The 16,049-nt window shown below is 44.5% G+C and overlaps 1 protein-coding gene across 1 annotated transcript in view; it reads left to right on the top strand.

The window, feature by feature from the left end:
• ches1 (checkpoint suppressor 1) overlaps positions 1–16,049 on the top strand; it is a 67,015-nt gene that overhangs the window by 28,057 nt on the left and 22,909 nt on the right. Inside the window, exon 2 of the mRNA XM_076084217.1 lies at positions 4,789–5,385. Within this exon, the coding sequence (XP_075940332.1) occupies positions 4,804–5,385 (582 nt within the window). The 5' untranslated portion in view covers positions 4,789–4,803. The remainder of the gene's footprint in view (positions 1–4,788; positions 5,386–16,049) is intronic.

Raw genomic sequence — 16,049 nt, forward strand, 5'->3', positions numbered from 1 at the left:
AGGAGGATTATTTTCATGGCACCGGCTTTATTGGGCTCTATAGTGAAGACTGACAGGAAAGCGAGGAGCAGGAGGATGTGACATGCAACACATGTCACGAGCTGCGATCACACTGACAAAGTTGTAATAGAGGCCCAGAGCGTAAATGCGCTGCTGACAGCATGTCATAAGCCTATCTTGGTTTTATTTGAATATTTCTGCATTGATGTGGTTTTGGGGGGGTACTGTAACTTGCTGACTTGGGGATTTCTCTGAAAGTCAGTTTGGCTAATATTGCGGCAGGCTTCAGTGCAAGACAGTGAAATGAAAGACATTATTGAAATCTTTCTTGTCACACAAACCGCCCGCACGTCATACAGAAAGAGCTGCCAACAGGGGAATAAAGGTCTTCTGAGGATTACGTAAATGTGGCATGTGATTTAGACAAGCATCTGCGGGAGCATGAATGCAGTGTAAGATGATTACACCGTCAATTAGAGCACCCTCTCCAGTCTCAGAGGGGTTTGATAACCTCCTCCCCTCCATGTAAACACGGAGGGGGGGGGGATTCAGAGAGTTGGGACCTGGCCAGAGGTCAGCAGGGTCACATCCAATTGTCGTCTCTAAATCTCAAAAACAAAGTTCCCATCTCAGTTTATTGACATTTGAATGTTGATTGCCAAATAAATATCTTAGACAGCTTCTAATCTGTGCTTGGGATCATGTTAGTTGGTCCACTATTAGCTCTTGAATGTGCAATAGCACTATGTCTTCCCCCTTCATTCTTTTATGCAGACGACAACCGAGCGTATTGATGTGAAACATGCTTTTAATGGCACACCGTTGTTACCTGAGGCTCGATATGACTGGAACCAAGCAGCCCACTGAGGACGAGTCAAGGACCTTTAGGTCTGTCAATATCTTCTCAGACATGCAGAGGCAAACCATGTCCTGGCAAATGAACCTCAAAATTATTTTTGAGGAATATTAATGTGCAAATCTCACATAGGTGTACTACCTCTAAAATGGGACTTTTATCAAATTGCTATAAGGTGATTGTGATGGTTGCCTGCCAGCGTGACTGCAATATGTCCTCTAATGACTCTGAGGAGACAGAAAGGATTCTTCTGGGATGGTTTTTTCTATTAATGGTGCGTTGTGAAATATATATATTTCTTAATTAACAGGAGAGCTCATTCTTGACCTTGGAAATGGTAGTGTCATATACTCAAGGTGCCCTTTCTAGCTTTTCCTACAACTCAGTTGTTCAGTAAAGCTTATTGTTTTTAGGAATACTTTGCTTTTCTTGCTCCCATGTCATAAGACTTGAAACAGGGGAACAGCTGGTCTGGCTCTGTCAGAAGATATACCTGCTACCAGCACCTCTGAAGCTCAGTCATTGACATGTTGTATCTTGTTTGTTTAATCGGTACAATAACCAAAGTGTTAAAAGGACATGTTGTGACTTTAAAGGGGGTTATGTTTCTTAGCCAGGTGCAGTCACTCCCTGTCTTGTCCTCATTGTGAGGTTGCCAGGCAACCAGTGGAGACTCTGGTGAGCCAACTGGCTGCTGGTGGCTCCACACAGTAACACATGAGAGTGAGGGGTATGGATCTGCTCATCTCACTAAAGCAGCTAAGTGTATTTCCCAAGATGTTGAATTATTCCTTTACCTTTTAAACCAACACTGTGTGCTTTGGATTAAATCATAAGGGATAGATGCATGTCAACAGATCCATCTCCATCACTTTGCAAACTCCATCTGCAGATGAAGATCATGAGATGTGGTTGAAAGCTCTGAAAAAACAGTACTAACTGGACCTTGAGTCAGAGTCAAAGTCAAATAAATAGTGCCTGTAACAAAGTTACTTCTTCAAAGTGATTGATTTGTCCGACCTAAAGTATGATGAGCGATACAAAACAGCAAAAAGTGAGACGTTGAAACCAGAAAATGTGTGATGCTTTTGCTCGATAAATCACATAAACCCTTTTTAAAACATCATTCGTCATTTATAATAATGCCACTGAATAAAGGGCCGGGTTCACCTGTGGAGACTGAGGAAGTTTGAATGTTCAACACAGTCGCCACCGTAATGTTCCGCCTTTGTTACCTGTCAGAGTCTTATGAAACCTATATTCATGGCGGGCATAGTAATAGAAACAATCTGACTTAAGTATACAGTACCTCCAGTCTCTAAACGGAGAGAGTCATTTACTCTAATTGAGTGGTGTCATTTTAAGTCCATGTTGTCGGAGTGCAAACAGAGTCACAGAGGGAACGGATCACAGCTGCTTTAACTCACACTGCTATGCAGGCACTTGGATGGAGACTGTACTTATAGGCAGATAGTCACAGAGTGTACTTATGTTCTGATGCAAACGCATACAAATGGAGGGGGGGGGGCACACGCTAAGCCAAATGTGGACATGCCAAACAAACAGAGACGAACACAAATCAAAACAAAGCATGCAAACACAAAGGAGATCCAGAGAATGAAGACGACAGAGACAACAGCACAGTCCCATCTGTCAAACAAATGTGAGGATGCTTCTCACACACACACACACACAGCAGGCATCATTTAGTCTGAACTTGAGCGATATCTGCCTTTGTCCTTTAGCAGTTGGTCCTGAGGGGCCGCTGTAGAAGTTGCATGAAAGTTTGTTTAGAGCTGAGCAAGTGTGTTAAGCTTTATGAGAGCCCATGGGAGAAATAGTGACACGCGCGCGCGCACACACACACATATCTACTCATACACACACCCAGGCACGAGGCTTGGGCGGCAGCTCACACTGGCCCCAACCAACAGTGAGGAGTTTGTTGTCATAGCAACAGTAAAATGAGATGACTTTACTGTCAGCCGTAATGTTTCATGGCCCCCTTGCCGCTATGGCAACATAACAAGGAGGAGGAAGAGGAGATGGAGAGGAAGAGAGCATCAGAGCCATCGCTGCATTCCAGCGGACTCCTACCAGGAGCAGTGTCACCGTGGTGCCCTCACTTCCTTCCGAAGACAAACGCACGCGCTGACACACTGTCAAACACATGCATAAATACACTCGTGCAGAGAGAAGCACGCACACTTTCAAAAGCAAAGCCTGTCAGAGCCCCTTCCCACCTCGCCCATCCCTTTGATTATGCGCGCGCTATTTTCAGCTACGGCGTTATTGTCACCAGGGCAATTTGAATTCATTACGCTCAACGTCAATATTGGTGCAACAACGGCGTACCTCAGACAGGTACAGCTTGTTGAATGAGCGCTCGTGCTGTCACAACATGTGAGAAGCGAAGAAGACGAGAAGTGGAGAGGAAGATGAAAGACGCGTCGTGGAGAGAGTCGGATGGAGCAGCGGGGTGACTGCAGGCTGGCCAGCTGTACGCACAGCAGCTATACATCACGGGTCTATATTTAGCGCAGTCCTTCCTACAGCCATCAGCAAATCGCCGGTAGAGAAGAGAAAAGGCGGGGAGAGGTGGAGGGACGACAGACACAGCTGGGGGGGGGGGGGGGAGCCGAGCAGAGAGGAGCCGAGTTGTTTTGCGCTGTTGCCATGGTGACAACGCGACCGGAGCTGTAGCAAACTGACAGTTCTCACGGCACAGCGGGTTGCCACGGGTGACAGCTGTCAGTCAATCAGAGGAGTGAGGGGACAGATCGGCAGATGATCACCTTGGATTAGAGAGCATGCAACATATCTGGGTTTAATCCCCACGTCCCAAAGGCGCTGCTCTCTGGTGTGTGTGTGTGTGTGTGTGTGTGTGTGTGTGTGTGTGTGTGTGTGTGTGTGTGTGTGTGTGTGTGTGTGGTCATCCCCCCCCCACCACCCTTTTTGCTTTTTTAACCCCTGCTTGTCTGTCTGAACTTTTTGTCAGAATTTGTGTGTGGGTGCAAATGTTACTTTGTGTTGTCACTTTGTGTCCAGACTGTGAAACATCCACAGGGTGAGTGGAGCCGATTCCATTCAGCTGTAGCTGCTGCCTGGGTCCTTCCCACAGCTGTGTGCTGGAGGACAATCAAAGGCCTGGTAGTGAGCCCTCTGATTGTGGTGTCACACTCAGACCCATTCCCCTCCAATTACCACACTTGGATTAGCAGCGTCTAACGAGCACAGCGTCGCTCTGATGTCAGGAGAATTATGGTCTGATTAGAACAGGGATGGGCTTTTCAACACGCTAAGTTGTTTTCTTTATTTTCTTGGCAAATGTCCCGATCGTGGTCATCTCTGGTCACCTGCTGTGGAACTAAGTCCGACCATTGGACGCTTTTGTAAATCCATTAGTTAAATTCTGCACTCATCCATAGCTCCAACCTTGACACTTTTCTCCTGGCGCAGAGATGTCAAAGCACCTGAGTCATCTCTGTGACCCTACAACCATTAGACCTTTAACAGTATTCACATGTTATGACAGCAACCCCATGTAAAGTCAATACTTTACTGGTACTCTAGTAATTAGAGGGTAGTTGTACAAAGCACGATTTCCTCAACCAATGAAGCAGTAAATTTGCCACTCCAGTCAGAAGAGAATAGAAAGCCCCAGAGAAAAATGATGATGTATACTTTTCCCCTCAGATCTAACACAGCCTAATTGGGAATGTGGTCAAAATGTTGTTGCGTGTCTCCACCCTTTGGCTTTTAACAAGAATTGAGGCTTTATGTGAGAAGCCAACTAAATTTCACAAGCTGACCTGGTTTCTTTTTTCTCTTTCCTCCTTCTCTCCTTCCCTACATTCTCCTTTCCATCCCTCATTCCCATCTGGCTCTTCGTTTCCTCCCCTGTCTCCTCTCTCTGCTGTCTTCCTCTCCAGGAGTGAGCTGGGTGGATGGGACCCACCATGCCCCCCAGTAAGAAGGCCCAGAGCCCCAGTAGTGGAGCCAGTGCCTCGCAGGGCATGAGCCCGCCGTATCGGCACGGGGACGCCGCCACATCAGCATCCGAGGCGGAGGCGGCCGACCTCTCCCTGTCCCTGTCCGCCTCCTTCTCCAAGGCCGAGGACGAGGAGCTCACCAGCCTCTCCTGGCTCCACGAGAGCACCGACCTCCTCAACAGCTTCAGCCACTCGGGGCTGCGTAGCGTCTCCCCCCTGCAGGACCCCGACGGTCAGCACCCCCGCTCGCCCTCGTCCTCGTCTCCCTCCCCGGACGACCCCTTGCTCGGCGATGCACACTCGGCGTACGACTTGGCGGCAGGGGCCAACAGGAAACCGCCGTACTCCTTCAGCTGCCTGATCTTCATGGCCATCGAGGACGCGCCAAATAAGCGGCTGCCGGTGAAGGATATCTACGGCTGGATCCTGGAGCACTTCCCTTACTTTGCTAGCGCCCCCACTGGCTGGAAGAACTCAGTGCGCCACAATCTGTCACTCAACAAGTGCTTCAAGAAGGTGGATAAAGACCGGAGCCAGGTAAAGACATCAGCAGTAGTGCACAGCAGTGTTGGATAATGTTTACTTTCCCTCCAGCTAAGGGCTGCTATCGACTTTTACTTTGTGATTACCAAACAAAGTAGTGTATCCCAGAAAACATGATCCGATTCTTCTTCAGTTCATTTATTCTTCTTAAACCATATATTCTGACCTAATCAGGAACATGTCAGATTCTCTTAAGACATGAGATGTCCTGTGACCTACAATTTATCTGCTGGAGTCACTAACTCATTCTGTGATTTAGCCATAAACCATAGAATAGCTGATATCTGCTCATCATACATTATGATTTCTATGCACTCGGCCAAAGATTGTATTGTCATGAAAAGGCTGCTCTGTATTGTGTTAACATTTTACAAGATAGTGAGTGGTTCGTTTGTGTTTGTTTTTCCGTGTGGAGTTTGACTGTGGATGAACAATCTAGCGTTAGCTAGATGAGTTTCCATCACCATACATTGTGGCTACAGTGGAACACTGACCAACAGGTAGCACTAGCAGCTACTTTTAGAAGTCAATGGGCCTCATGCAAGAAGCACCTGATGAACTGATTGCTTCTTAAGTGTCTTGTTGGAGAACTTGCTGCATTCACCAATCTTCTCGTATTTTGAATTTTCTCTTATGAACACAATTCAAGAGAGGTCCAGAGAGTCATGTGACCTCACTCTGCTGTCCAGACAAAGTTGTTCACTAATGTATTGTATTCCTTTGAAGCAATTTTAAGATGGAAACCCTATATAAATTACACTTCATAATTGACATTATCCTGTTTAACTCTGCCATTCAAAATGATAGGCTCATATCATTCTGAATGTATTCATGTGGCCGAGCGATATCATCATTCATTTACACTGTAAAGCGCCTCACTCTTTAATGATTTGACCTCCTCATGTTGCAGTCATCCTTGCCTTGCCTTGCGAGACGTTTTTCATAAGGAACCATTTCTTCTTCATTTCAGTGACAGCACAACCCTCAGGTGACACGGCATTAACAGCTCTCTTTATTTGTCCTCATTCCTTGTCTTCAACAGGTCCTTTAATTCTGCCGCTGTTAAATATCAGACTTCCTTTATGGATCTCTGAAATCAGGACTTTAATATAGTACATATGGGGCAGGACGTGTAGCCTTATATGGTATTAGTGGGTCGTTAATAATGCTGATGTACAATTCTCATGAAGACACAGGTGCATTGATCATGCTTACCCTGGTCATAGGTATCTGAAGCTAGGAGCATTTTCTGAGTCTGACGTGGCTCATTCGTACCAGCCCACTGTACAAAAAACAATAACAACAAAGTTATGATAAGAGTTCCAAAATATTCTTGCATGAAGTCAAATGTTTTAAGATCCGTTCAGGGCTGAGCAGCAGCTTGTCTAGTGGAAACTTGGGCAGAAAAAGTGGAAACTGAAAAGCAGTCCTCGCTGGATATAAGGCCAAAAAAAATGTAATTATTAATTAGTTTCAACTAATTAAGCTATTATCTCACACAGCATATGAGCTATTTGATCTGGTTTTCTACACACACAAACTCTTTGAAGTTGACTTCTAAGTAAAATATTAATAAAATACTGATAAAATATTTGTCAGTGTCACAATTAGGCCATGGTGAAACAAAGGATGTACTCATCCATATGATTCTATGATTTTCCAAAAGTTCTTATTTATTTAATGTACTCAAATCAAAATGAATTATGTCTAATATAATATGCCTAAATGATATTTCCTTCATCATTTTAATATCCTAGTGCGTGGCTGTACGCTGGTTTTCATACTGTGACACTGACTGACATGATGCAGGGACTTTCCTAATCCCTTTTCATTCTGAATCCATATTCTGAATACGTATATTGTAAAACTCACTTCAGCCCATTGGTGAATACAGTACGCAGCCATTACTCCTCCGTCATGTGTGGTTCTCACTGGCTTCACAGCCAGACGGTTATCAGCGGTTTGCAGGCATATCCAACTTGAAGTCAAACATATTCTGTATTTTGTCTACAGCTGTACCAGATTCGGCCTTATCAATAGTTGATGATCTCTGCTTTCATAGTTCTCTTTCACTCAGACGTTCTGCGCTTCCCCAGTGGGAACAGCATTTCTCCTTTGATTCAAGTCTTGATACAGTCTTTAGACTGGCTTTCCTATCCAGATTTTACTCCATTAAATACTCGGGGTAAACGGGAATGAATCCCTCACTCAATTAGCGCTAAATTAATACTGGAGGATTTAATAACACGGATGCCAGCAGACATCAGATTCCATCTTGCCTGGGGGTGTTGGGGGTGGGGGACAAACAGCGATGATCGATGCTGGCTTTTCGTGTTCAGTTGATAGAGATTATACTGGAGGATATGGGAGCTCGGTATGCTTTCCCCGCCCAGCGTGTGAACCTGAACTCTTCCTTTGGAGTGAGCGGTGTGAGTGTGTGTGTGAGTGTTGAGGAACAAAATGGTTGAAGTATGAAGAGAACATGGTGTGTGTGTGTGTGTGTGTGTGCATTCATGTGTGTGTCTGTGCACACACCCTCACGCTATGCTGTCATCTGGCCCTTGACTACAACGGCACAGTTTCTCTTGTATACATATCTCCATAGTAACTAGGTTGCAGTTGACATAAAAGTATGCTGTTGCTGTAGCAACGGGAAAACTGATTTGGTTTTACTGACTTAGGCATGTGTGTGTGTGTGTGTGTGTGTGTGTGTGTGTGTGTGTGTGTGTGTGTGTGTGTGTGTGTGTGCTTTTTCCTTTACCTGTTTATGTCTTTTTGAATCGAGTGTGCAATTACAGGGTCCGGGATATCTTTTCTTTATGTGGCATTATACTCTGCACTCGCTGTGGTAAAGAAGGAAGACGAGAGGTTTTGGTTCAGGGGAGGTCAAGTGATTGCTGTGAGTGACAGACAGGGACACACATGGGGGGGCGGAGAGAGAGAGAGAGAGAGAGACAGAGAGACACACACACAGAGAGAGAGAGAGAGGGAGCGAGAGAGACACACAGACACAGAGAGAGAGAGAGGGAGGGAGAGAAGGAGAGAGGGAGGGAGACGCAAGGAGACATGGCTTACTGTGATCGCACCAAATCATATTTCCATCAATTTACAGAGGTGGAGATTAATATGACAGCGGCCTATTTGTTCCAGTGACTGTATTTCTGGGTCATATCCAGGCAGATGACAAGATGGGGACTAGTTTAGAATAAAGCCGCTCCTCCATTGGTGTGTGCGTGCGGGAGTGCGATCTGCTGTCGGAGAGCGTGAGAGAGCGTCCCAGCGTTGCCATGGCTTTGTTTACTAACAGGATTCTTCTCTGTGCTGAATGACATGCCTTTAATGACAAGTGTTGTTGCCCTCAGACTTCTGGATCAGTGCTGAAGATCAGTGTTGTAACAGCACAACTCACACACACACACAGTGATACACTTCTCAAAGCCTCTTATGAAATCACAGCAGAGACAACAGGCAGTTTTGTAATCTAAGGCTCACTATGAAGTCTCTCGGTGTTGCACTTAAGTGTGTCACCTCTAACCTAACCTCAGATGAGAAGCGCCCTTGATTCCTTTACTCTTCCACTCGGAGCGTTATGAACTGTGGCATTTGGAGTGAGCTTAGATGTGTCAGCCCGAGGTGCTTTTTTGACGCTCATATATCAGCAGGTCGCTGCCACTGATGTGTCTGCAAAAGTGAATATTATTCTACCGTGTTCTCTCAAATCACAAACACACGATATTTCTTTAGGTTGCACTTTCCTAATGTTTCCATTTAAAGTGTGCATGTAGAAGAACACTTCACTTTGTTTTTTGTGCAATTCATTTGTAGGTTTTTGTTATGAATAGTTTGACACAGAACACGTATATTATATTTTTCTGAGCTTTCACACTGCAAATAACGGCATCAGCCAATCACGTTGTGCAGAAAGGACATGTTCCAAATTTACACTTTAGAGTACAACAACACTGAGTCAAAATAAGACTTTATTACTCCTTTCAACCTTGACAAAGGCAGTGCAGACCAGATCCACTCCTTCTGTTATTCCCTTTCACAATAAAAGCCTAGACATATATGCTGTGTAACTGTTTACCAGAGCGAACTGAAATTCACTCAGAGCATTTAGCTAAGAGGGAACTCAATAAAAAAGCTGACATTAGCTTATACAACATACCTCAGACAGACTGCCAGACACAGCTCTTTTCATGTCGTTTAATGGTCACGCCCCCGGTGTGTAAAGACCTCAACACTACCAAAGACGCCACCTTTAAAACAAGACTGTGACAGTATGAGAAAGTAGGCTTATGTTGGTGAGCTTTGTAATCAGGGTCATTTTCCCCTCTCCTTTTTACAAAAACCAGATACAGCGAGTCGTGCACCATTCACAAGTGATACAACCAAAAAACATCAGTGATATACAGCCACAATGTGGCAACACTCTGAGTTTAGCATTAAGCTAGCGTTTGAACAATATTTTTTTAATGCTGCCCTAATTAATATTTTCAAAATAGAAATGTGTTAATTTACTATGTGCAATATGAGAGGGATCCCTCATAGTGACACACCCACAGAGAGTTACCACCACATTCAGCGTTTCCCTTCAACTCTAACAGCTTTGTAGCATCTTTCAGCTCCTTGATTTGGTTTTATGGCCCACAAAGCGTTTTGGTTCAGTCTCACCGTTAGTTAAGGTAGATCAGGGAGAGCTTTGTATAATAAAGCCACTGAGCGCTGTATACCTGCGCAGTATACGGCAGACAGAGAAAGTCAGCAACTAGTTGGTGAACATAGTGGATACTGAGATGAATTGCTAAGTGATAAGTGACATCATATCATAGGTGCTTTGGGAGCTGCTCACACCGGAGTAGGCCCAGTTTGTGCTTCTCATGTAATCAGTGTTTTTACATTTGAGACTTTTGCATTTCTGATATATTCCAGTCACAGATGGAAGTTTAGTTGAGGTTCATTGTGAGATTGGTTAAAAATGTTCTGACCGGAGGGAATATTTTTATCGTCTTTGGGAATTCTATAAATGTCTTCAGTGTTGGCAAATGACCTGCAAAGTTTTGAAAAGTTTGTGTATTTGTGTGGAAAGCAAAGAGTTTCATGGCTGGGTTGTAAAAGCCAATGAAAAAGACTGCAAACACATACAGAAGAAGCACAAACTGGGGCAAGCTTTAGCTTAAACTAGAACCACATGGGAAACAGGTTTGGTACTAGTGGAAGGAAAGTCAATTCATAACACTTGCAGAAGAAATTTCCACATATTACTCCTCCCCATTATGGATGTAGTAACAAAATTATCGTGGTGTCCGACCAACGAGTAGCTTTCACACCCATCAGGCAGCCTCTTTGTCCTGTTGTCTCTTTGTTGTCAAACGGCCTTCAACGAGAACAGAAATGGCCTGTAGCAAGCAGCTTTATCAGAAGAAATCCCGCCGTTCTTCTTCTTGTCCCTCTCTCTGCCTCGCTCTGCCTCTCTCTCTCTCTCTCTGCCTCTCTCTGCCTCTCTCTCTCTCTGCCTCGCTCTGCCTCTCTCTGCCTCTCTCTCTCTCTCTCTGCCTCTCTCTCTCTCTGCCTCTCTCTCTCTCTCTCTGCCTCTCTCTCTCTCTCTCTCTGCCTCTCTCTGCCTCGCTCTGCCTCTCTCTCTCTCTCTGCCTCTCTCTCTCTCTGCCTCGCTCTGCCTCACTCTGCCTCTCTCTGCCTCGTACTGCCTCTCTCTCTCTCTCTGCCTCGCTCTGCCTCATTCTGCCTCTCTCTGCCTCGCTCTGCCTCTCTCTGCCTCTCTCTCTCTCTCTGCCTCTCTCTCTCTCTCTCTGCCTCTCTCTCTCTCTGCCTCGCTCTGCCTCTCTCTCTCTCTCTCTCTGCCTCGCTCTGCCTCTCTCTGCCTCTCTCTCTCTCTCTGCCTCTCTCTCTCTCTCTGCCTCGCTCTGCGTCTCTCTCTCTCTGCCTCGCTCTGCCTCTCTCTCTCTCTCTCTGCCTCTCTCTCTCTCTGCCTCGCTCTGCCTCTCTCTCTCTCTCTCTCTGCCTCGCTCTGCCTCTCTCTCTCTCTCTGCCTCTCTCTCTCTCTCTGCCTCGCTCTGCCTCGCTCTACCTCTCTCTCTCTCTCTCTGCCTCGCTCTGCCTCTCTCTGCCTATCTCTCTCTGCCTATCTCTCTCTCTCTCTGCCTCTCTCTCTCTCTCTCTCTCTGCCTCGCTCTGCCTCTCTCTCTCTCTGCCTCTCTCTCTCTCTCTGCCTCTCTCTGCCTCTCTCTCTCTCTCTCTGCCTCGCTCTGCCTCTCTCTCTCTCTCTCTCTCTGCCTCTCTCTGCCTCTCTCCTCTTCTAAAGCACTGTGTTTTTCTCGCTGTTACAGCATTTGCATCCTCTGCTGTAATTCTCAGCTCTTTACAGTTCCGCTTCCGCTTCATTTCGCCTCATATTGTTTTTGTTCAACTGTACTGAATATCTTAATTGGTGTTCAGACATGTATCCATGCTTCACTATATTAATAATCCCTTGTTTATCTGTATATATACATATATATATAAATAGAGATATACACAGTAAGTAATGGTGGATGCTTTTATCGCAGTGGGTTAATACGGCTTAAACACAACCAGGGTTGATGTTTTCACTCCGACTGTGGATGTCCATCATAAAATGATATGCAGTCCTAATACTTTAGATTGGTAGTATAGGTTAAGTCATAGTGCTCATGAAAATGCTCTGAACAACAAAGCCTCTTATGACGATGCCGTCATGTTTCTCTGCACAGAGAGTGGCAGCTCTGTGCTCTCTGTGCATCATACATCTCTTTTAATCTCATTTCATTGCTGAGCTAAAAAACAAGTTTACTTTCTCCTCCCTTAACCAGAATGAACAGTTTAAATGGGTCTCTACTCTCTACAGTATATGGATGCTATTGTTAGTTTTGATGAAACTATTGAAAGCTGCATCATAACATCTGTTATAATTTAGCAGTTGATTGAAAATATTGTTTTTGTATTATAATGAAATACCATAAAAAGACCAAAACCAACAATGCGCACATCTCTCAATACTTTCTGACTTCCCTACTCTGTCTATGGCACTTAGGCTCAGGCCTGTTTTGAAGCCTGGGGTTCAGCATTTTGGCCGTCCCTATCTTGTTTTTTTGCAACCAGAAGTGATACAAGCAGGTGGAGCTAAGTGCAACTGAACTCTGGAGATGTAAATCTAAAAATAAGAGAGAGAGAGATGTTCTAAATATAAAGTTTCATATCCCAAAAGAGCCGGGCACTGTCGTTTTTAGCAAACATTACTTAACAGGGAAATTGTGCACGTGTTGGGGACTATTTCCAGCTGTGGATGAATACACATTTGGAGTTCTAGTGAGTATTTACAGCAGCATGGCGGTGTATGTGGGATTGACTGATGGAAATAAACGGCTGTGTTCATTGTATTAAAGCAACATGTCAATCAGTGCAACAGTGTGGCTCATTGATGTGTTTTGAATAGGTGTAACAATGGAGCTCTATGGCACAGAGGAGAGTTCAACATTTTGTGACATAGATTTTACTTTTGTTGCGCATTAAACAAATATCCAACATAATGTATTAGTGAGCTTTAGAGGCGTTGGTGATGTTGTTACCTTTGAACTGAGCCAGGCTAGCCATTTCCCCCCGTTTCAGTCGTTATGCTAAGCTAACTTGTAGTAGCTTCATATTTAGCATACAGACATAAGATCGCATACATCTCTCAGCAAGAAAGTGAATAAACCTATTTCCCAAAATGTCAAACTGATCCTTTAGCCCATTCAACTGTAGGATTAAAGATTTGTTACATTTTCAGATTAAATATGTTGTTATGATCAATTTAGTAATCGTGATGTGTGCAACCAGGCGATCAAATGAGGAGGAGGGGAAAATGATATAGTTCATCTTAATTAACTATCGCTAATATCAATGTCCGTTCCAACCACATCTACCATGTAAAGTGCCTTTGAGTAGCTTTTAAAGCGCTATACAAATAAAATGTATTATTATTATTATTTTAAAAACAGGAAGTCAGTGGTAAAGTAGTAAAGCCCGCCTTTTGTTTGATTTGATTGGCTGCCTCGATCAAGTGTGACATTGATGAGCGGTGCGACTCCGCGCCTGGCACTGAAAAGATGAGAATATTTTAACTTTTTATGCGCTTCTAAAAAACACCTTAGTGAAAAACAAACAGACTTAAATAATGTAATCATAAATCATAAGGGTTCCCTGAATAAATAATGGTTTAAAAATAGCAGTCTGTTCCCTCTTAAATGAGAATTCTTATAGTATTTTAAATCAAGCTTTTTTTTTCACTTCTCAACCATGATAGCAAGCTAGACAGCTTTTTCATATCACCTGTGAGGATGTTCACCATTATCACCATAATGTAAATTCATAATGATGAACTCATTGCTTTTTGTCTCGATCTGAGAAAATTGTCCCATCCCTACTCTTAGTGTTGTATTTGTATTTTTGTGGATTTGTTCGTCTAAAACTGTCCTAGTTTATATCAAGTCATGAGCTAGAATTTATGTGTGACAGGTAAATATACAGTAAATGTGAAAAGATAGGCTGGAATGCAGTAGCAGTAGTCTCGTGTTACTAGCGGGTCAGTGACAGCAGGACTTTTTAATATCTCCCATTTCCAAGGGAGACCAGCCCCCACAGCTTATATAACACAGGAAACAGATGTTGGCAACACACAATCCTCTCTCTCTCCCCTCTCTCTCTCTCTCTCTCTCCCCCTCTCTCTCTCTCTCCCCCTCTCTCTCTCTCTTTATTTCTCTCTCTCTCTCCCTCCCTCTCTCTTTCTCTCTCTCTCCCCCTCTCTCTCTCGTTCTCTCTCTCCCTCCCTCTCTCTCTTTCTCTCTCTCCCCCTCTCTCTCTCCCTCCCTCTCTCTCTTTCTCTCTCTCTCCCCCTCTCTCTCTCGTTCTCTCTCTCTCCCCCTCTCTCTCTCTTTCTCTCTCTCTCCCTCTCTCTCTCTCTCTCTCTCTCTCTCTCTCTCTCTCTCTTCCCCTTTTGTCTTTTGTTCACACTATGATGTGTCCAGGTCAAGTTACAGTGTTTTCTCCATCATAAAAATATCTGTACATTGCTCAGTATTGTGCAGTTTTATCACACAGAGCAGTATGAAAACTGCTGTTTTCTAAAACACAACCACTACAAGCTGGTGTAGTGACACAGATACATGTAATTAAATCTGTTTCCTTTAAGTGTAATATTGCTTAAACTTACAATTTGAAGTCTAATTCAGTGGCAGTTTCTCGCTGGATGAGAGTAGGGGTGAACATTTCCAGGTTTGGATCACTTGTGTAATCCTGCTCTTTAGCTGCTAAAGCACTACAGATATTTTCCAGCACACAGAGGCAACACCAATAAACACATCATCCAGAAAATAGTGCTCATATGTGAGACCAGGTGGGATCAGAGGATCTAAATGGAGATCAAGACCACCTGTTTTTTACGCTGTAAGATCCACCGTTGTGGAGGCTTCCTATTTTTAAAATCTGTGAATCAAAGTTGAACCCCCCTGAAAACTTAAAGGCAATCTCTGACCTCAAACACTTTTTGTGATTACCCTTTTCGAGACACTCTGCCTTTCTCTCAACTTTGCGAATTTGCCAGAAAATGGAAAGTCCATTTCACCTCCTCTCGCTTCCAAGCCCAGAAGATGCCTGTTGCCAAGGCTACCGCTCTAACCCAGGTGACGGATCCTTCCTGTGAGCTGCGCCCTGTGATTGGCCTATTGACCGGGGGGGTCTACAGATTGAGCGTTGTGATTGGCTGGGGGCCATGCAGGGGACCCAGCAGACAGAGATTCTGTAGAGAGCATTGATTTAATCGGCTGGCAAGCGGGCAAACAGTAGACACACACACACACACACACACACACATATATATATTTTGTATGTGTACGCAATCGGCTGGCAGGTGTAAGGGGAAATTTGGCCCAGTGGGGGTCACCTCTGTGGGAGCGAGTGTATGTGTGTGTAATATCATGCGCTCCAGGAGAGGCGTTGCTGGCAGTAATAGAAGCACTCCCAGGAGCAGACCACGCTGGGTAATATCACACTCCCTAGGGAACTTGCCATACAAACACTCCTCCTCACACACACACACATACACTCAGCAGAACACGACACATATGGCCCGCGTTCAACACGGCTCACATACTAATGCAAAGAGCCAGACTCGGGGGGGCAGAAATCAACAGCGCTCAGCACACACATCCTATTAGCTCCTCACGTTCTTACAAGGTCAGAGGATGTAGTGAGCACCGACTCACTGGACATCCAGGGATCAGGAACCCAGAGAGGCTCTGCATGGTCATCGCTCATTAGAAGTGATACAGTTTGTATCGTCACACAGTGTGTCAAGGAATGTAGAAAGCCCAAAAAGTCAAATATCAGACATTAATGTGAGGGTTCATAGATTTACTTTGCAGCACATCAGATGTTTATGCGTTTGTTATTTGACCTCTACTAGTTTTTGTAACAGAGCTGAAGTTGGTTAGCATGTCTTAATGGTTGCAGTATAGGAACGAATGCATGCACCTTCTGAGACATTATTGTTTTCTGTGCAAACATTCCTTTCATCTCTGTTTAAAAATCAGAGATGTATAGATTGTTGTTTATGGCGTATGATAATTGCTGCTGAGACATTAAAG

Source organism: Anarhichas minor, unplaced genomic scaffold (assembly GCF_050575085.1).
Source record: "Anarhichas minor isolate MPS153535 unplaced genomic scaffold, ASM5057508v1 ptg000136l, whole genome shotgun sequence".
In the NCBI taxonomy this organism is placed as follows: Eukaryota; Metazoa; Chordata; class Actinopteri; order Perciformes; family Anarhichadidae; genus Anarhichas; species Anarhichas minor.